The sequence below is a fragment of the Carcharhinus amblyrhynchos genome, chromosome 1 (genome assembly GCF_965287045.1).
Source record: "Carcharhinus amblyrhynchos chromosome 1, sCarAmb.v2.hapA, whole genome shotgun sequence".
NCBI classification, from domain to species: Eukaryota; Metazoa; Chordata; class Chondrichthyes; order Carcharhiniformes; family Carcharhinidae; genus Carcharhinus; species Carcharhinus amblyrhynchos.
The window spans coordinates 21,867,026-21,888,834 of record NC_137324.1 but is presented as its reverse complement, the minus strand read 5'-3'; the positions used below and the strand labels follow the sequence as shown (position 1 = coordinate 21,888,834).

The 21,809-nt window shown below is 42.3% G+C and overlaps 1 protein-coding gene across 1 annotated transcript in view; it reads left to right on the top strand.

Moving 5' to 3' along the window:
* LOC145348201 (uncharacterized) overlaps window positions 1-21,179 on the top strand; it is a 28,668-nt gene extending 7,489 nt beyond the window's left edge. Inside the window, exons 2-5 of the mRNA XM_080196434.1 lie at window positions 7,836-7,970; window positions 9,962-10,139; window positions 13,610-14,427; window positions 19,307-21,179. Of these exons, the coding sequence (XP_080052560.1) occupies window positions 7,854-7,970; window positions 9,962-10,139; window positions 13,610-14,427; window positions 19,307-20,884 (2,691 nt within the window). The 5' untranslated portion in view covers window positions 7,836-7,853 and the 3' untranslated portion in view covers window positions 20,885-21,179. The remainder of the gene's footprint in view (window positions 1-7,835; window positions 7,971-9,961; window positions 10,140-13,609; window positions 14,428-19,306) is intronic.
* Window positions 21,180-21,809: the final 630 nt, after the last annotated feature.

Sequence of the window (21,809 nt, the reverse complement as noted above, 5' to 3'; positions counted from 1 at the left end):
ACGCCCTTAAAGTTGGCGAGTCCACAACTGCTGCAGGCAGGGCATTCCACTACCCTCTGAGTAAAGAACCTACCTCTGACATCCGTCCTATAATTACCACCCAGTTTAAAGCTATGTCCCCTCGTGTTAGCCATCACCATCCGAGGAAAAAGGCTCTCACTGTCCACCCTATCTAACCCTCTGATCATCTTGTATGCCTCAATTAGGTCACCTCTTAACCTTCTCCCTAACCAGGTTGTCACTGAGCTTGAGGACAGTGTTTGTACCTTTTGAAAATAAACAAATTCTTTGACAAAAACAACTCTCACTTTGCAACATGGCATTGACTCTGTTTACACTTCCCACTGCCTCAGCAAAGTACCAGCATAATTAAGGATCCCACGCACCCCGGATATTTTCTCTTCTTATGTTCTTCCTTCAGATAAAAGATACAAAAGTCTGAGGTCATGTACCAACCAACTCAGGAACAGCTTCTTTCCTGCTGCTGGCAGATTTTTGAATGGACCTACTTTGCATTAAGGTGATCTTTCTCTACACCGTAGCTATGACTGTAACACTACAATCTGCACTCTCTTGTTTCCTTCTCTATGAACGGTATGTTTTGTCTGTATAGAAACAATACTTTTGACTATATGTTAATACATGTGACAATAATAAATCACATCAAATTATTTTCCTGCATTGAAATCTCTGCTTAGAAGTAGTGACTCTTCAGGTGGTGTGAATTTGAAGAGATATGTTATAAGGATTACTGAACTGAGAAAAGAGTTTGAGGAAAGATTTTCTGACTTTAGGAGCCATGAACATGAGTTTTAGTTATTCAGTCCACCCCATTTTCTTTTCTGTCTTCTGTCATCAAGCCAATTTTGTATCCATTTGGCTACCTCACCCTGGATTTCATGAGATTTAACCTAATGCAACAATGTTCCATGTGGTATCTTATCAAAGGCCTTGCAAAAGTTCACGCAGGCAACATCAACTGCACTGCGCTCATCTAACTACTTGGTCACCACTTCAAAAAGCTGTCAAATTTGTCAGACGTGATTTTCCACTCACAAAGCTATGCTGACTGTCCCTAATCAATCCTTGCCTCTCCTCTCTAAATGCCTGTAGATCTTATCTCTCAGAATAGCTTCTACCAACTTACCCACTACAGAAGTTAGGCTCACCAACCTGTAGTTCCCAGGCTTTTGCCTGCAGTCCTTCTTAAACAAAGGCACAACATTTGTCACCCTCCAAAGTTCAGGCACTTCACTGTGGCCATCGATGATTCTAAATTTTCTGCTGGGGACCCACAATTTCCTCCTGAGCCTCCCATGACATTCTGGGATACACTCCATCAGATATTGGGGATTTATCTACCTTGATGGGCTTTAAGACTTCCAGCAGCTCCTTCTCTGTAACATTCCTCAAGACATCACTGTTTATTTCCTAAGTTCCCCAACATCCATGCCTTAATCAACAGAAACTGCTGATGAGAAATATTCAGTTAGGATCTCACCCATCTCCTATGGATTTGCACATAGATGATTTTGTTGATCCTTAAGAGGTCCTGCACTCTCTCTTGTTACTCTTTTACTCTTTATGTATTTGTTGAAGCTCTTTGGATTCTCCATTGCCTTATCTGCCAAAGCAATCTCATGTTCCCTTTTTGCCCTCCTGATTTCTCTCTTGACTCTACTGTGACACCCTCTATATTCTTCAAAGGATCCCCTTGATCCCAGTTGCCTATGCATGTCATGTGCCTCCTCCTTCTTCTCAAGCAGGGCCACAATATCCCAAGTCATCCAAGGTTCCTGACTTTGATCAGCCTTGCCCTTCACTCGAAAAAGAATTTACTTACTCTGAGCCTTGGTTAACACTCTTTTGAAATTTGTCCACTTACCAGCTGTCCCTTTGCATGCCAATAGACTCCCCCAGTCAACTTGAAAATTCCTGTCTAATACAGTCAGGTAGTCTTCACCTCAGGGCCTACAACAATGGTTCAGGTAAAGTAACAGGTTTAAAATCCACCTCTGACTACTTCCCATTGGGAAAACTTCCACTTGCTCAGAAAGGCAGCTCGTACTCCACTAAGCCCATGGAGAGATCTACTGATGAACGCAGAATGGCTTTCGTGGCTATGGTAACGTCCCTCCTCTCCTTAGGTATGTGTCACTCCCAGCATCCCGACTACAAGGAGATCCTTTCCATCGCAGAGGTCCGTCAAAGTCGGGGCTAGACCTTATCCAGAGGAAACGTCACCCGGTTACCAACGTGAATTGCTGCTCAGGTTCCACTTCAGTCTCCATCTCTGTGTCTGTATCTTCACGATCTGGAGGGGTTAACATGGAGTCAGCTTGAAGCTGAAGGATGACACTGACAACAGCTATCTCCATGTCTGGTGGTGGGATATGGCAAGTGTGAGGTGGTCCACTTTGGTAGGAAGAATGGTAGGAAGGACTATTACTTACGTGGCGAAAAACTGCAGCAGGCGACGGTGCAGAGGGACCTCGGGGTCCTTGTGCATGAGTCGCAAAAACCCAGCCTGCAGGTGCAGCAGGTGGTCAGGAAGGCGAATGGGATGCTGGCCTTCATAGCGAGGGGGATTGAATATAAAAGTAGGGAGGTCTTGCTGCAGCTGTATAGGGCATTGGTGAGGCCGCAGCTGGAGTACTGTGTGCAGTTTTGGGCGCCGCACCTGCGCAAGGATATTTTGGCCTTGGAGGGAGTGCAGAGGAGGTTTACTAGGCTGATACCGGAGTTGAGGGGGTTGAGCTATGAGGAGAGGCTGAATAAACTAGGCTTGTACTCGTTAGAGTTTAGAAGAATGAGGGGAGATCTCATTGAGACGTATAAGATGATGAATGGGATGGATAGGATAGAGGTGGAAAGACTCTTCCCGCTCAAAAAGACAGTAGGACTAGGGGGCACAGCCTCAAGATAAAGGGGGGGCGGTTCAGAACGGAGTTGAGGAGGAACTTCTTCACTCAAAGGGTGGTGAATCTCTGGAATTCTCTGCCCGTTGAAGTGGTGGAGGCTGCCTCGCTAAATATTTTTAAGAAGCGGGTTGATGGGTTTTTGATAAGAGAGGGGATTAAGGGTTATGGGGAGAGGGCGGGAAAGTGGAACTGAGCCACGACAGATCAGCCACGACAGATCAGCCATGATCTTATTGAATGGCGGGGCAGGCTCGAAGGGCCAGATGGCCTACTCCTGCTCCTATTTCTTATGTTCTTATGTTCTTATATGCTCAGGCAGGGATTCCCTCATTCTGAGATGGTCCAAGTGCTTCTTTCAGGTTTTACCCTGAACTTTGACCTTGTAAGATACAGGTCTCATTTTCTACACAGTAAACCCAGGGACCTATCTGGACTATCCCCAAAGTTCCTCACATGACCTAGATCACCTGTTGTAAAAGTTTATTCTGTCTTGCAATCATTCTTTTTTAGTTTCCTGTTGGGATTCCAACCTCCCTGCCAAGTCTGAAAATATCAGGCTCAATCTGTTATGAAGGCATCATCCCATTAATAGCACCACTGGACAGTGTTGTCCTGTAATCAAACAAAAATCGTGCCAGCTTAATCTCTGGATGCTGCTGGTTGTTTCTTCATGCCATTTTTGAAGGATCCCCCTCCACCTCCTGTCCCTGACCTTAAAACCTATGTTCTCTCATGACTAACCCTTCAAGTAAGGGGAACAGCTTATCCACTCCTTATCCACTTTGTCCATGCCTCTTATAATTTTGTACACTTCGATCAGGTCGCCCCCTCAGGCTTCTCAGCTCCAATGAAAACAACCTGAGCCTGTCCAACCTCTCTTCATAACTTAAATGTTCCATCCCAGGCAGCATCCTGGTGAATCTCCTCTGCACCCCCTCCAGTGCAATCACAACCTTCCTTTAATGAGGTGACTAGAACTGCACATAGTACTCTAGCTGTGACCTCATCAAAGTTCTATACAACTCCAACATGCCTTCTCTGCTTTTTAATCTATGCCTCGACTGATAAAGGCAAATGTCCCATATACCTGATGATGGGTATAAAATGTTGTCCTGATGTGTTGATACCATTGGAAAGCATCTTCATTTTTGGTACTCTGGCTGGCCATTATACAGTGCCATTAATATTGATGTCATCCTGGGGGCAGAACAATTACTCAGGACCCCCAAAGAATCATCCCGTCCTCAACAGTAAGTTCAGCTTTCTTAATGAGGTAGAGATTCATTTCTTCAGAGGGTTGCCTTTGTAACCCACCATACAGGATCATGTGCCTTCTTTTGGACAAGGTTGGACTCAGGCTTTAATCTACCTTGCTGACATTGGCAAGGTCTCCAAAATGTTCACGGTCACTACAACTTCTTCCAATGCTGGTAAAGGAACCAGGCATCTGAGCAACAGGAGGCAATTCAGTGCGTCAGCATTAGCAATCCAGGTTCCAGGGTGATATTCCAAATTATATTCATAGGCCACTAACTAGAAGGCCCAGTGTTGTATCTGATCCTGAGGGGGCTTTACAGAGTAGATGGTGTGATTAAAACCCGCACATGCGCATTCACCCAAAAAAAACTCGCACATGCGCATGTTTGATTCACTGCCCCTTACCAGCTCTGGCCAATGGGAAAAGTCAGAGGACCAGAAGGACTCTGGTCCTCCAGCCAATCAAAGCGCGAGCTCAATGTGTGAATGAAGCTTGGGTTTCAGACAGACTCAAACTTCCTCCTGTCTCCAACATTTGTGAGTAAAACACTATTACAGAGCTTTCTCACTGGAGACGCCTGTTTTTGTGGAATTGTGAAAAGGCCCAGTAAGGGTTTATGGTCAAAGTAAAGTTTATTTATTAGTCACAAGTAGGTTTACATTAACACTGCAATGAAGTTACTGTGAAAATCCCCAAATCGCCACACTCCAGTGCCTGTTTGGGAATACTGAGCGAAAATTTAGCATGGCCAATTCACCCAACAAGCACATCTTTGAACTGTGGGAGGAAACTGGAGCACCCAGAGGAAACCCACACAGACACGGGGAGAACATGCAAACTGCATACAGATCCAAGCCGGGGATCGAACCCTGGCCCCTGGTGCTGTGAGGCAGCAGTGCTAACCACTGTGCCACCATGCCAACCCGTTTGTGGGTTTATGGTCAGTAACTATAAAAAAACCATTGACCAGAGATGTTATCGTTCGAACTTCTTCACACCAAATATAATCGACAAACTTTCCTTCTCAATTTAAGAATACCTTTGCTCTTCATCCGAAAGGGTCCTGGAGACATATGTGATAGGCTTTTCTGTCCAGCAATGTGACATCACCACAGCAACCCTGTATGGGGAAGCAGCACAAGTTATTATGAGTTCCTTCTTAGTGTTGAAATAAGCCAGCAAGTTCGACAACAGTAACTTTGGTGTTCCAAGTTTAGAAAAAAGCCTCTGCCTGTGGAGCTTCCCAGCACCATCTCTGGTATTTTGGTAGTAGGGCATGCAACAGGGCCAGCATGGAAGCCAAGCTCAGGATAAATTTCCCATAATCATTGACTAATCTCAGGAAGGAGTTGTTGCTTCCTTGATGGCCTTTCCCTTATCCTCTATTGGCTGTAACCTCTTGCCATCAACACAGTAGCTTAAGTAGGGTAGCATGGCAGCACAGTGGTTCGCACTGCTGCCTCATAGCATCAGGGACCTGAGTTCAATTCACAGCTTGAGGAGTCTGCACATTCTCCCCAGGTCTGCATGGGTTTCCTCTGGTTTCATTCCACAGTACAAAAGATGTGCTGTTTAGGTGCACTGGCATGCTAAGTTCTCTCTCTGTGTATCCGAACAGGTGTGACTCGGGGGTTTTCACAATAACTTCATTGCAGTGTTAATGTAACCCTAGTTGTGATTAATAAATAAACTTTAACTTTAAAATAGACCCACTAATTTCACCAAGTATTTTTTTCCCCAGTGTAACTTTGAGGGAATTGTACCTCTCTGCTAATTGGGGAATCCAGGACAAGACAGTTTTAGAACCAAACTTTTCTGCAGTGAAATCAGCAAACACTTCTCATGCAAGGGGCAGAAGTCGGTTTCACAAATGGCAAATATGCTTGATCAGTTGTTAATTTTAAAACTAAAATTGTTCTCTTGTTCAACAAATATATCAAGGCAAAGCTGGGTATTTGGAGTTAGGTCAGCCATGGCAGAACAAGACTTGAAGAGATAAATGGTGTACTCTTGTTTCTGTGTTCTGACAAAAGTAGGCAAGACTTGATCCCAACAACACTGGACATCAAAATGATACAAGATCTGTGACCAATTGACAAAATGAAAGTTACTCTGGAGCCTGTGGTATTGGCATTCACGGATTCTTTTTCGTGGGGGGCTGAGTGACAGTGTGACATCAGTGTTAGCTGTGGGTTTGCAGATAGCTTATGTGATCTATCTTGGCCTTACAAGCTCTCCCACAATGTGGACATCAGTTTTGGCCTGCAGACATAGTAGTGGATTATTGGCTTGAGCAGCTACCCTCTCTTTCTGTGTCTCTCACCATTCTATCTGAGTGGCTCCTCTTATTGTTTGGAAGGTTTTGACAACACTTTTTTTGATGAATTGCCACCTGGGTCGCAATTACATGGGCATCTCTGGAATTCTCTGCCCGTTGAAGTGGTGGAGGCTACCTCGCTAAATATATTTAAGACACGGGTAGATAGGTTTTTGGTAGACAAGGGAGTTAAGGGTTATGGGGAGAAAGCGGGAAAGTGGAACTGAACCACTTCAGATCAGCCATGATCTTGTTGAATGGCGCGGCAGGCTCGAAGGGCTAGATGGCCTGCTCCTGCTCCTATTTCTTATGTTCTTATCTAGTCATGCTAAAGCAACCTGACCTTCACAGAGGCTTTGAGATTCACCAAAGATTCACCAATTCAACAAAGATCCTCAGACAGCACATTACAAACTCATGACCACTTCCATCTAGAAGGACAGGGGCAGCAGATAAATGGGAACACCACCACCTGCAAGTTCCCCTCCAAGCCACTCACCATTCTGACTTGGAAATATATCACCGTTCCTTCGCTATCGCTGGGTCAAAATCCTGGAATTAGTGGCATTGTGGGTCAATCCACAGAAAATCGACTGCAGCGATTCAAGAAGGCAGCTCACCACCACCTTCTCAAGGGCAACTAGGGATGGACAATGAATGCTGGCCAGCCAGCAATGCCCATGTCCCACGAATAAGTGTGAAAAAGAGATTGTCTTTGAAGCATTTCACTAGGCCCTGAAGTGAGTGTGACGTAACTCTGCATAGAGCACCTATTTTAATAGTCTTGAGCCAGGAACCCCGATGACTGAGAAGCTCTGACGAAGGGTCATCTAGACTCAATGTTGGCTCTTATTCTCTCTGCACAGATGCTGTCAGACCTGCTGAGATTTTCCAGCATTTTCTGTTTTTGTTTTAGATTGGAGCATCAGCAGTGTTGTGTTTTTATTCTGATGACCTGCCCTGCCCATCTCAACTGATGTGAGATTAATTAGGCCTCTTGGAACAGCTGTATCTTAGAGGATTCTCATTTTTGTTTTATTTTTTCCTCTCACTTGATCTGCGTGCTATTTTTAACACAGCATTGTTGTCGGGCTTTGGCATAGTACCTAGAAGTTGTTTAAGCTTCAGCACAGTACAAGTGTAGGGAAATGAAGCGTGATAGACTCCGAGTTTAGTTTCGGCCTGATATCATCGTGATTCTCAAAAACTCAAGTATATGTATCAAAAACTCAAGAATTTGGTGCTGCTTTTTTTTTTCATTGTTGAGACTTATCTGACTAGCTTTTGTAAACAAGTAAGAATGAAAGGATAACCTTTTAAAATGTAATTTTTTTTAAAGGTTTAGAAACTAATCACAATGTCATATGTGAGTGATGAGCTATTCAAGTATATAAGGCGGAGAATGCCAGACTTCCTCATAATAAACACCGTGGAATTGTTACCACATCTTTCTTGCCTTACTCAGATGGACCAGGTAATTTCATTTCTCTCACTGCAGAACATTAAATCATAGTTATAATGGCAATGAACATATCATCAATTTTAGTAGTTTTTTCATTTCTTTGTGCAAGCCAAACACAATTTTGATTTATTTCACTGGTTTAAGTCGTATTTCTAAAAAAATGTTAGCTGTACTTATAACAGCTGTTGTGGAGTTGTTCAAACTAAAATTCAGTGAATTATTTTTCATGTTCAAATACCTGAATCTTGAGGGATGGTTTACAAATACCATGGACGGAATTTAAATCCCACATCTCACCACCACTTTTTTTATTTTTTAAACTTTATTCCAATCCAATCAAGTCAAATTAAAGCCAATTCAGAGTCCCAACAAGTCGGGACATTCCCGATCCAAGCTGACAAGACACGGCTCTCACCTCCTGTCTTGGGCTTGACCTACATGATCCAAGCTGTTTGGAGGCGGTGTAGCTCCTCCTCCAAGGCTTGCTCTAATTTGCATCTTAGCCCAAAGGCCCAGATGCCGCTTTGAAAAATTGCTTCAAATGAAGCTGAAATGTAACCTAATGACTTCAACCAAGTGCAGCATGTCGATACTACACCTGATCTTAGCCAAAAGGCCGACAGACTCCACAGAGACACTGAGCCCAAGGCCGCCAATTGAAGCCCATCTCACCACCACTATCCCGGAAGAGGGCGAGAAAGCAGGATGTTTGTTTAGTTGGGTGGGAAGGCACAGAGTGGAGAGCCTGTCGATTCCTCCCATTTAAATCAGGGTGGGAAAGGTCAAGGTCAGCTTTCCTGCCTCTATGTAAATTGAAGTCCTTAACTGACCAATCACTGAAAGGCCTCCATCCCAATGCAGTTGGTATTCTGCCAGCTGGGAGGACTGCTATGTGGACAGCTTGCCAAGGTGGCTAGCCTGTGGGTTTGGGAGAGGAGCAGAGAGGATAGGGATGACAGGGCTCCTGATTCAATTCCATATGCAGGGCCCTATCCCCATCGGCAAGGACTTATCCCACCCCTTCCACCACCACCATAAACAACACACTGCCACATTACCCGAAGCCCAATTCACTGGCCCAGCAAACCCACCGCCTCAATCACCTCCTCCGTGGTACTTCAGCACTGACTGTGGTTCCCAACCGTCTCATTGGCCAGCGGCTCTTGGAAGTAAAAATTTCATCTTCAAAGACCAGTAACCTCGATGGCAGGCAATAAACTTTTGACGGGGTTTCAGTTATCAGTGTGGGGTTGTTACTGGCTTTCCGGTTGGTGGATGGAAACCTTGCTGTGGCCATTAAATTCAGCCCTATATGTAGATGTGATTGGAATGCAGAAAATATTTAAAGACAATGTAGTATGATTTGATTTATGAAGTGAAAACATGAATAAGATATGTGAACTTCCCCATGTCCTTCTGAGTTCACCTCTGGCTTAAGCTGTTTCCCCAAGTCACTTACAATGGCCTTTTGAATTCCCAATCATTTTTTACAGCGCCAGGAACCCAGGTTCACTTCTGGCCTTGGGTCAGTCTGTGTGGAGTTTGCACATTCTCCCTGTGCCTGTGTGGGTTTCCTCCGTGTGCTCCAGTTTCCTCCCACAATCCACTGATGTATACATTAGGTTGATTGGCCATGTTAAATTGCTCCTTAGTGTCAGAGGAATTAGCAGGGTAACTACGTGGGGTTACAGAGTTAGGACCTAGGTGAGATTGTTGTTGACCCAGGCTCTATGGGCCCTATGGTCTCCTTCTACCCTTTCGGGATTCTATGAAATAAAAAGACCAGCAAAGGTGATGGAAAGAAGTTAAAAGAAAATGCAAATAGTTGAGGATGAAAAGTTTACCAAAGATCAAATCTAACAGAAAAGGCGAAAAATCAATAAAATTAGATGGGTAATTTAATGGTTTTTTTCATGGGTCGAAGAGAAAATAGGCAATTAATTTCAAAATTCTTATCCTGAAACATGCACTTCAGCCAAAATCTCTTCCTTTTACCCTTTTAGGAAAAAATACATGCTACAGCCAAACATGAAGGTAATGAGGCGGCTGTACCTATTTTATTGGATTTTGTTAGAAGACGGAACAATTGGGAAAGACAGTTTATAAATGCCTTAAGGAAGAAAGAGTACTATAGTCTTGCAGATGATTTGGAGTATAAACTTGAATCTCTTGCTCCAAGAAGTAAGTATCATGGTGGTGATTCCTCCATTAAAATGTTTGACTTTAACTATGATTATATGCTTACCATCTTAGTTTTTGAAAATGTTAACATTAATTTACATTTTAATTTGCCTCCTTCAGAACCATTTTGCTTTAGCGTTGTGGATATAATAGGGCTGGTATAAACACATTTAAGACTTTTACTTTAATATCTTTTCACACTGGGGCAAACAGAAAATATGTGACCCGATTGGCCCCATTTTGGAATAGCCTTTCCTGGTCTGCAAGACTGTCTTCTACATCCCAAGACTTCCTCCTGTATGCCGAGACACTCTCCCACTGCTGGCTTTCTTCTGTTCTTTGTAAATCTTGCCCTCTCCCTATAACTCGGTCCTACTCCCTGTGACTTATTCTGCTCCCTGAGACTGTCTCCCACTCTCCATGACACTTTCTCGCTCCCCATGACTCACTCCCACTCCCCAAAGCCCCCTGCTACTAGCTCTGACTCTCTCCTGCTCCACATTATTTTCACCTGCTCCTTGTGATTCTCTCCCACTCCCTGTGACTCTTCCACTCCCTGAGACTCTTTCCCACTCCCAATCCTTGAGAATCTCTCCCGCTCCCTGAAACTCTCTTCTGCTCCCAGTGAGGCTTTCCTGCTCCCAATGATTCTCTCTGTTCTCAGTGACTGAGGCTCCGTCCTGACTCTCTCCTGCTCCCTGTGGATCCCTCCCACTCTCTGTGACTCTCTTCCACTCCCCAAGTCTCTCTCCCACAGCCTGATACTCTCCCCCACTTCCCATGACTCCTCTGCTCCCTGTGATTCTCTCCTGTTCCCTATGACTCTCACCAGCTGTCCAGGACTCTGTCCCGCTGGCTGAGACTCTTTCCCACTCACCAACTCTTTGCCAGTCACCACTTATCTGCCTATCTTTCCCACTCGCAGCTCCTCTTGCTTCCTTGCAGACTTCCTCTTTCTTGATGGCCCTCTCCTCAGTCCTCATGAACAGAGAGTCACGAGAGGGAAGTAACCAACAGGAGGGTGGTGATGGTCAGGAATGCACTGCCTGGAAGGATTGTGGAGGCGGGATGTCTCATATCCTTTAAAAAGTACCTGGATAAGTACTTGACATGCCATAATATTCAAGGCTATGGGCCATGTGCTGGCAAGTGGGATTAGGCGGGCAGGTCAAAGGCTTTCATGCGTCAGTGTAGACTCAATGGGCCGAAGGGCCTCTTCTGCACTGTAGTATTCTGTGATTCTGTGATAGATAGTAGAGGTTGTGTGTTTGGAAGGAGTTGGCGAAGGAGCCTTGGTGAGTTGCTGCAGTGTGCCATTGTGCATCAGTGGGCGAAGGAGTGAATACTTAAGATGGCAATTGAGAAGGCTGCGTTGTCCTGGATTATATCACGTTTCTTGTGTTGTTGAAGCTGCACTCATCCAGGCAAGTGGGGAGTATTCAGTCAGACTCCTGACTTGTGCATTGTAGATAGTAGATCAGTTTTTGGTGAGTCAGGAGATGAATTTGCAAATCAGCCGGTGTTGCCACTTGTGAAATTGTCTGCCAGTGTAATATATTGTGTTTCCAGACTGCAACATCTCATGACTGCAACACCCTGACTAAGAAATAAGACTTGAAGCCAAGGGGCTTGAGGGGATTAATGTGCTTTACTGACAGCAGCCAAAGCTTTCTGGGTATGATGAGATAGATACAGAACAGAACTGAACATTTGGAGAAGATCTTCGTCTTTGGAAGCGAGCAAAGCCAAAGTTGTAGTGCTTCTGATTTAGTACTGCGTGCTATCAACTCAGCATTAGAATTTGGGCATTAGAATTTTCTTTTAGAGAGAAAACAGTGGCAGAACTTTCAAAAATCATTTGGATGATTAGATAGTTTCAACCACAAACTGAGCAGCATCAGTTTTCTGTAATTCCGAAATACTTACTTAAGTTTTGAATTAAAGTGGTATCAAAACTCGAAGCACAGAGTGTGATTAGGAAGTCTTGCACATTGCTAGATTCAAAAAAAATAAATACAGTCTTTCTGTAGAAATTTTATCTATTCTCTCATTTTTCACAGCAATTGATATCTGAAAGAATACATTGATAATTCCCAAAGCCGAACACCTTTGTGGAAATGCTCACTCTTTTTCAGATCACTTTGTGAGGCTTGTTGTGAATATTCGTGAGATGGAGCAAGAACTTTCTGGAATAGTGCTTCAGTTCTATTTTAATGGCAAAGGCCCAGTCTTAGAAAGAGAAAGAGAGTTTTGTATTTAATCAACAAGGCCCAAACATACCTATTTTGTTATGTATGTTACATAGCTTCAGAGCTAGGCATTTTTATACCAGGAGTGTTTGTCAAGATTGGTGCCTTGACTTTCTACATTTACCTACAAACAACAATTTCTTTGAGTTTTGCTCTCCATTTGAACTGCATGTTTACCACAGATTAACCAAAGTAAAAATTTGCGTTCACTTGGTCCAATCTTGTGCCTTCCTCTGTTATGAATTTGATGGTGCGGGCAACATTTACTCAAGGGGGGGGGGGGGGCGGTCATGAAGGAAGGAACGGCAGTGGTGGGGGGGCATGGGTTGGGACCCTGCCACCTTCCTGTCTCCACCCCAGTTAAGTCCATGGACATCCTTCTTGCCTCATCTCCAATTGAGACCTCCAATTGATGTGAGTGGGCAGAAGTGAAGCCTATGGTTCTGCAAACAGTGGGCAAGGCCCTGTCTCCCATATTAAATCCTGGCCTCTCTCTCTGCCGAATGTGGAGTCCTGCATCTTTTGCACCTGTTATCTGTTTTCTTCTGGTTCTTTTCCCTGATTCTCCTTTCCTGTCTTCCTTCTTTATCTGTATGCTCTTTTTGATCTCTTTAATGTTTTTCTTTCCTTGCCCTTAAGCATTCTCCTCTTCATGGCTGAAAAGTCAGAGAAGTAAATTATGCATAGGCAATCCAGTTCTTCCTTGAGCAGAGGCCTGAACAATCCCCATCCACCAGCACTCTCCTCTGCCTGGCTGAACTTTTCTCTCACTCAACAACTGCTTCTTAAACTTGTCTCACCTCATTCTTCTAAACTCCCTCTCATACAGGTCCAACCTTTTCTCATAAGTTAAGCTCTTCATTGCAGGAAACAATCAAGTGAACTTTCACTGAACTTCTTCCAATGCAATTTTATTCTTTCTTAAGTAAAGAGACAAAATTGTGTGCTGTACGCTACATGTGGTCTCACAAAGACACTGTACATCTGTAGTAAAGCTTCCCTACTTTCATATTCCATCTGCCTTGCAACAACTGGAAAGATTCCATTTGCCTTCCTAATCACTTACTGTATTTGCATATTAACTTTTTGTCATAATTCAGTAGACCAAAAATCTTGCTGTTTCAAAAGGTGTTACGTGTCACTTAAGTATAATGTCAACATAACTTTATTTTTCAAAAAGAATATATTTTATTGGTTAATTACTTAATTGTCTTTTCACAGGGAATGTTGCTGTTTCACATCCTAACCGTGCTACTGCTCAGTCTTCATTGGTTCCTGCGGTTCCTCCCTCAAGTGCTCCAGCTGCTGTTTCCCTCCCACAAAACCCTTCAACCTCAGTGATCATTGCTGACAATTCAACTTCCTCTCCTGGAGTCTGCCCTCCGGCAAGCTATTTGCCAACTCATCCCTCATCCAGTCAACCTGTGCTGCAACCCTCAGCTGGCACACCTGTAGTACCATCTTCAGCAAACATACCAGTCATGCAGCCTTCAACAAACATATCTGTAGCACAGTCCTCACCAAACGTACCTGTAGTACAGCCCTCATCAGACATATCTGTTGCGCAACCCTCTGCAAACGTACCTGTTGCACAGCCCTCTGCAAACATACCTAAAATGCAGCCATGGGCTGGCACATCTGAAGCACAGTCCACAACAAACATACCTGAAGTGCAGTCCTCAGCTGGCACATCTGTAGCACAGTTCTCAACAAACATACCTGAAGTGCAGTCCTCAGCTGGCACACCTATAGCGCAGTCCTTGACAAACACACCTGTAACGCAGAATTCAACTGGTACACCTGTAGTGCAACCTTCAGTTGGCATACCTATAGTGCCCTCCTCGGCACCTGCTGCCAACCTGCAGCCCTCGGCTTTATTCGTTGCCACTTCAAACCCTTCAACTGCATCGTCTTCTGTGTCTTCGGCTGCCTCTAATTTTGTCACTCAGGGTGCTTCCATAGAGTGTAAAATGCCCATTCAAGAAATAGGAAAGTCGATGGATAGCAAAGAATATAAAGATGCCAAGTTGCCTATGCAGGTAATGTGGCAATTTATCCTTCCGGCCCTTAATTAATATATGAAACTCCATTGTTCAGCTCTCATTCAGATTTCCATGGGGTTAACTGAAGGTGATATACAATTCTTAAGCGGATTCAAATGTAATTTGGTTTTTATGTTACTTGATGAACATTTTTATACGCTGACTCTATTGCAAGTTTGAAAATAAGTAACAAATTATGGCTTGAGGGTTTATTATGCCTTGCTTTGCTTTTTTTAAGTAAAGGTGAGCTACAAAAAAGTGTTACAAAATGACTTGCAAGTCCAATTAATATAATAAATTAAGGGAGATGGAGTGGCATAAGGGGATGCAGCTGGGTTCTCTGTGAAGAACAGATCGCTCAGCGAGAAGAGGTCAGAGGATATCATGAATACAAGAGCTTTGATGGAGAGTGAATTAGTTGGTGCTATTGAAAGGAGAGGTCAATACTGGATGCACAGTAACTCAGAATGCTGAGTATGGATCTCAGGATGTTAATTGTCTAGGAGATACCTGTGTATCTGCAACATAAAGGAATCCATGTGGAATAAATCCGAGCCAGAAACAATTGCTGAGTAAGGAAAGTTGGCTGGAAAGACAGGTTTTCCTTAGACACTTGATCAAACATGAGAAGAGAATTGGAAAACAGTGAAGATGAACAGGATAAAGGAGAACAGAAATCCCGTCAGGAAGAAGAGCAGAACTTCTTCAAAGCAGGCATTCGTGGAAAAGGAGTGGAAGTGACTTAGACACTAATTGAAAAGCAGAGTACTGCGGATGTTGGAAATCTTTGTCCTTGGTCAATTGCACTATTTCAGTGAAACTCAATGTAAGCTTGAGAAACAGCACCTCATTCTTCACGTAGACACTTTACAGCATTCAGGAGTCAACAGTTTACTTGCCACAAGGAATGTCTACCATTTCGCTAGATTCCTGGTTGATATTTTATGACGTCGTGCCTAAAATCTGGCAATACAAAAATCCGCAATGTCTGAAGACCAGACTTGTTTTTTAAGCTACCATGCTTAAACTCAACAGTTTCAGACCCCATAAATTCTGTTTCCCAGTTTGTTTCATTTTCTTTGCATGTTTCAGTTTTCTTCTTATTTCTGATTTCAGACAGCAGTACATTCTTTGTCCTTTTTTTTGCTCCCAACTTCATTTCCTTTAGCCTTATAGGACAAAGTCTTTTGACATTCGATCTCTTCTGTTTCCAACCCTATCATAGACCTTCCTTTGTTGTTGCTCACCCACCCATTTCTCAAAACCATCTCCAGCCTTTTCTGGTTCTGACGAAAAGTCATTGACTGAAACATTCTCTCTCTGCAGATGCTGCCTGACCTGCTAGTACTTCCAGCGTTTTCTGCTTTTATTTCCGATTCCAGCATCCATAGTATTCTGCTGTTCCATTAGGATACAATATTGGTATAAGATGGAATTAACCACTCCTTCCAAAGTCAATGAGCTTTTGAATAGTTCACCACATTTTCCAGTCCCCTGTCATCATGTTGAGGCCACAAAATTCAGCCCATGGCGTTTCAAACTGGCAATCTTGGGATTGAGTCCGTGCCAGATTTCAGATCTTGCTGATCTTCAGATGGATGATTTTGACCGGCTCCAGTTGGCTTAAGAGTCGCTTGGACTACTTGGAGCATGGAAAAGGCAGATGCACCTAGCTAATAATTACTTGATGTGCCACTACACCAATGCAATACCTAATCAAAGCCATAAGTTATTTTACTCATCTAATAATAATTAAAATTCGTGCCTGGTAGCTTTAAAGCAAGTCTGGTTTTCAGACATTGCAGGTTTTTGTATTACCAGATTTGAGGCACGATGTCATAAAACATCAACCAGGAATCGAGTGAAATGGTAGATAGGGAGTACAAAAATAGTTCTTGTGGCAAGTGAATTGTAAACCGATGTTAAAAATTACCAGAAATAACCATCAGAATGTAACTTGCAAACTTAAACATTATATAAATGTCAGCATGACATTATTGTAGCTGTTTTGACCTCAGAAAGTGTAGTGGAAATGATACCAGGGCTGAGAGATCTTGAGAGAACGCAGATCTGGAATTGTTCTCCTCAGTACAGGGAAGGCAAAGGTTAAATTTATTTTAAGTGTTTAAAATCATGAGGGGCTTTAAGAGCGAGTCAGGAGAAAAATGACAAAAGAGCTGGAAGGGTGATTGATAAAGTCAATTATTATGACTTGGAATATACTGTCTAAAAGAATTGTGGAAGCAGATTCAAACATAACTTTCAAAAGAGAATTGAATGTGTTACAGGCAAATGGACAGGGAATGGTAGGACAGCTCTTTCACAGTGGATTGGAACAATACGGTGGAAAGTTAAAAATACTCATTGAGCTGTGATCGTATAGAATTAAGGTTGGGGTAACTAAATTTATAACAAATAAAATCAGATTGCATTTGCTCTGCCAAATTTTGGAGATGACAATCTGAGGAACTTTGTGAGGGCCCACAGTCACGATTCTTCAGAAGCTCCCCTTTAAAATGAAGTAGCATAGATGATGCTGGATAATATTTCAACATTTCCCACCCCTATTCCCCCCCCCCACCTGTCATCCAAAATCTAGACATCATGGGGAGTCACCAAATGCAGTCTTGTAAGTGTGTGCACCACATTTAATAATGAGATGACATACTGGAAATCTGAACTTAAAAAAAATCCCCTTTGCCTCCTCTGGCTCTTTGCCAGATTAGCTCCTGATTTTATTGCATGTCTTCCATTTTCTTCTTGGGCCAAACCTGGTTCTTTTGATTTGGTCTACAGCTCTCTATCCTCTCTAGATCACAATTGCTTGTGCTATTGTGACCCAAAGGACTTTGTTTTCTTTGGGTCACAATTGTAAAGAAGCATTTTGTACAATTTATGCCTAACGTGAAGGAGTATTTTATTAAGAATCCGACACCATTTCAATTTCTGAGAAAAATGATTATAAATGGCTAAATTGTCTTTTTCCATGTTTTTTTCCGGAGAAACTTTGCATTCACTTTTAAGCCCCTCAAGATATTAATGCAGTGCCTGTATTTAGCAATAGATGTTTGGTGTCAGCCTTTTTAAAATCAACAACTTGCACAAGGTGAGCAAGTAGTGGCTCAAAATTTGCTCTGAGCATTGCATGAATGGCCCAGCTATTCATTAGACTTGCAGTAGTTCCTGAATTTTCTGTTGAATTTTGCTCAGCAACTTATACCCGATAAATACCCAAACATTAAGGTACCTCTGCATGGCATCTGGATAAGGGTAATTGTATATCTCCTTAACCAATCAGATTAAAATACAATTGATAAGCAGAGCAGAGGCTGAACTGAGAAGCTAGCTTGAACAGAGAATTCAATGTCAAATCAAAGTACCATAAAAAGGAAAAGAAAGATTGGACCAAGAGAGAAAGAGAGAGACAAAAGCGGGAACAAAAATGAAAAATATCTCCGACAATAATTAAAAGCTGAAGGAATGATCTTCTACATTTTAAAATTAATTTTCAGTCTCAGAAAGATGGTTTTGAGCAACAAAAATCTTCCATGTTGTTAAAAGGATACTTAGACTGAAGAATATAATTTCTAATCTTACAAATTCAGTCTTAATTATGACTGAAGTACAGTCAAGTACCGTTCAGTACACTTAAATGGTGGCTGGAATTTTACCGCCTCACTTGTCACTGGAATCAGAGTGGGCGAAGAGCAGACAATGGGAAGGTCCATTGACCTCAGATGGAATTTTATGGTTTCTGGATGAATGGGGCCGTAAAACCCTGCTCTGTGTGTCAGAGATAATGAGATGACGTTTTCAGGAAACTTACAGAGGAATTCTGCATCTGATACAACAATGTTTGGACTTCTGCTTTTGGTTATGCATATGTAGTTGATGAGAGTGACCGTTTGATATGCATGCAAGGGCAAGCCTGATAACTCCATCCAACTATCTTAAACAAATGACTGGACTCCTGCCATATCATCATGTGCTGTGAGAAAAAATGTTAACTTTCATTCTGGGGAGATGCTAAGATTAAAAATGAGTGTAAAATAAGTTGGAAATGACCAACAGTCTGTACTTGACCCTGAAAGTTCATAATTATGGATTAAAGTTTATTACTTTGTTTTGTCTTTGACATTTTAAGATGTGTGAATGGCGGCGTTGGAAGTCTCACAACACCAGGTTAAAGTCCAACAGGTTAATTTGATAGCATGAGATTTTGGAACGCTGCTCCTTCATCAGGTGAGTGGAGAATTGGGTTCATAAACAGGGCATATATGGACACAGACTAAATTACAAGGTAATGGTTGGAATGCAAGTGAACCACTTCAGCAGTCAAGGGATTTCAGCCTCTGATCTTCGGGTAAGCATTCTCCAAGACAACGCAGAATCACCGAGCAGAAACCGATAGCCAAGTTCTGATGCATGAGGATGGCCTCAACTGGGATCTTGGGTTTATGCCACACTACCTGTAACCCCTACGACTTGCCTGGGCTTGCAAAATCTTATTACCTGTTCTGGCTTGAGACAATTCACATCTCTTTAACCTGTGCTTAGCCCTCTCAACACTTGCACTATCTGTACTTGTAAAGATTTGATTATCTGTTAAGACTCGCATTCCAACCATTATTTTGCAATTGAGTCTGTGTCTATATATGCCCTGTTTGTGAACCCAATTCTCCACACACCTGATGAAGGGGCAGTGCTACCAAATAAACCTGTTGGACGTTAACCTGGTGATGTGAGGCTTCTTACTTGATATTTTAAGTGCTGGTTATTTAACATAACTTGTGTTTTACTGCAGTATTTATTTGTGGAAATATCTGAACACCTTGATTTACCCAGCTCTAATTTGACTTTGCTTTATCTTTGAAAGGAAATGTTGGTTCATTCACAGCCCAGCGATTCTTCCCGAGCTCCAAACAATCAGACCATAAATTCAGATCAGAATAACTACAGTGAGAAAAGAGAAGCAAAAGAATTATTCACCCCTGGCAATGATCAAGCTAAGAGAGAAACAAAAAACAATCAAGCTGGAGACAATGTAATTTCAACACAGAGACAAGTAGCTCCACACAGACCTCTGTATCAGTCAGATGATGACAATTTTCAGGATATTAGCAAACCAGAAATATTGAGGAGTGTTGTTGAAAATGTAGAATCAGGAACTGGAGCTGCCTTTAATTCACCTATAGGTGTCTGTTCAACAACAAGCAGTGATTTACAGTTCAGTGAAAGTACAGTGGACAACTCAAGAAGCAATCTTTCAGACAGTACCCTGCCATCCAACAACCTTAATCAGAGAGATAGGCCTAAAGAGGCCAATCCTTTGAGTTTGGGCGACAGCAGTAATAGAGGAGCTAATGCTTCTAGGGATTTCGATGACAAAAACTCAATAAAAGCACAAAAGATTCAAGCTCTACAAGGTTACCAGAATGATCAACAGCAAAGAGACTTTTATGATGTTCACAGTCCATTGAATATACAGTTGAACTTTGATGCTGAGAAAAAAATCAGTGGAATAGATGAAGCTGTAGACCCTGATCAGAAAGATGTTTCAAATCAAGACATAAATATTGAGTACGAGCCTAAGCCTTTTCAGGCGAGTAACGTTGAAATTACACAAATCATACCTGCACCTACAAGAACAGAGTCTGTTGATAATAGGGCTGAATCTGAAGTTGCTTTCATGAAAAATGTGCAATTAAATAACAGCACAGATTTCAACAGTGATGTACTCCTAATTTCTTCTGATGTTGGTTGCTGTCTCGACAAGATAGGTAATGTTGACTGTGTCAGAGACCCAAGTGTTCGTGGGGAACAAGAGTCCCAAAATGCAAATGTACTGAACAATAATCCACAGCTATTTGGCATGCAAGAGTCAGCTCAGATCCATAACATAGATGTCACACAGAAAAAAGCACTAAACCAAACTACTGAGCTTGGATGTGAACTGCAACCTACTGGAGATCAGAACCTTCATTTTAATAGTAATAAGACACATGAAAAATGGTTTCCAGAGATAGAAGCAGATAAAAATTCAAACCTGGAAGGAAATGCTTCAAAGAAAGGAGATTCGTTGGACCCTTGTGCAACGAGCTACAGTAAATGTGATACTAAACCAGAGGTAGAAAACACAGATCTATATAGGGAGGATATTAAGGAACACGTTGGACATATTTATCAGGAACCTGATTATGAAAATGAAACTGGCAATGATTATGAATTAGAAGCAACAAACTTGAGAAATGCTTGCAGGCTCAATTTTGGGAAAAGCTCTTCTTTTGCTTTATCCACTGATCATGTTCCTTTGGCCTCCAAGGAAACATCACAAGCAAGACAACCAGTAAACCCAAATGGGGATTCACCATCATCTAATTACCTACTCTTATCAGTGTCAGTTCTGGTATTATCAGTTGTTGCTGCATGCATATGGAAATACTACCGTAAATAGGGACCCATGCGACATTAAAAATTAATGTTAAAGTGATTTTAAATTTACAATATACTTTCAATTACCTAATGAGGAATAGGCAAATAATTTGCTTTCTGCTCTGGGAAATGTTCTTGTGCATTGCATTTTCACAACAAAACTATGGTTGCAACCTTTCCAGGACATCTGAATTAGCCAGAAAATATCCAAGTAGTTGACACATGCCTCTGTTGTAATTTGCAGTCAATTGTTTGTAAAAGTAAATGCAATTAGAGCAATTTCAAAGCAAGCTTATCTTGAATGAATTAATTATTCTGATTTGTATTTTTATACAGTTTGCTCGTATATACAAGTATGATTTCTTCAAAGATGTAAATTCATGTTGAACAAATTAGAATCAGAATTTTAAAGCAGCCTGCTCCCTTTCTCTAAACCATCACCCTTAGACTGAATGTGACAATGCCATTATTCTTGTTGCCTTGCCACTGTTCTGTTCCCTTCAGACTCAACAAGATCCTGTGAAATGTTGATTCTGTCCAACTGCGAACCAAACTGACCTTCATATCAAAACTCTGATCCATTGCCATGATGGTTAAGTTTCACTTCTGCAAACTTATCCATCTCTGCCCTTACATCAGCCCACCTTAACCCTCACAGCTGAAACCCTTAGCCATAAGTTTGAGACCTCCAGAATCTAGTTCTCTTTCTCTTCTGTCCTCTGCGTCTCAACCTCCAGAAAGTCCGGTTGCTCCAAAATGCAGCCACTTGCTCCAAGCTGAGTCCCACGTTCTTGACCTCACTGACCTTTCATTAGTTTCTGATCCAGTGCATTAAATTTAAAATTTTCACCCTGTTCTTCAAATCTCACAATGGACTCCTTCCCTTACATAGAACACTACAGCACAAACAGGCCCTTCAGCCCACAAGTTGCGCCGATCACATCAAT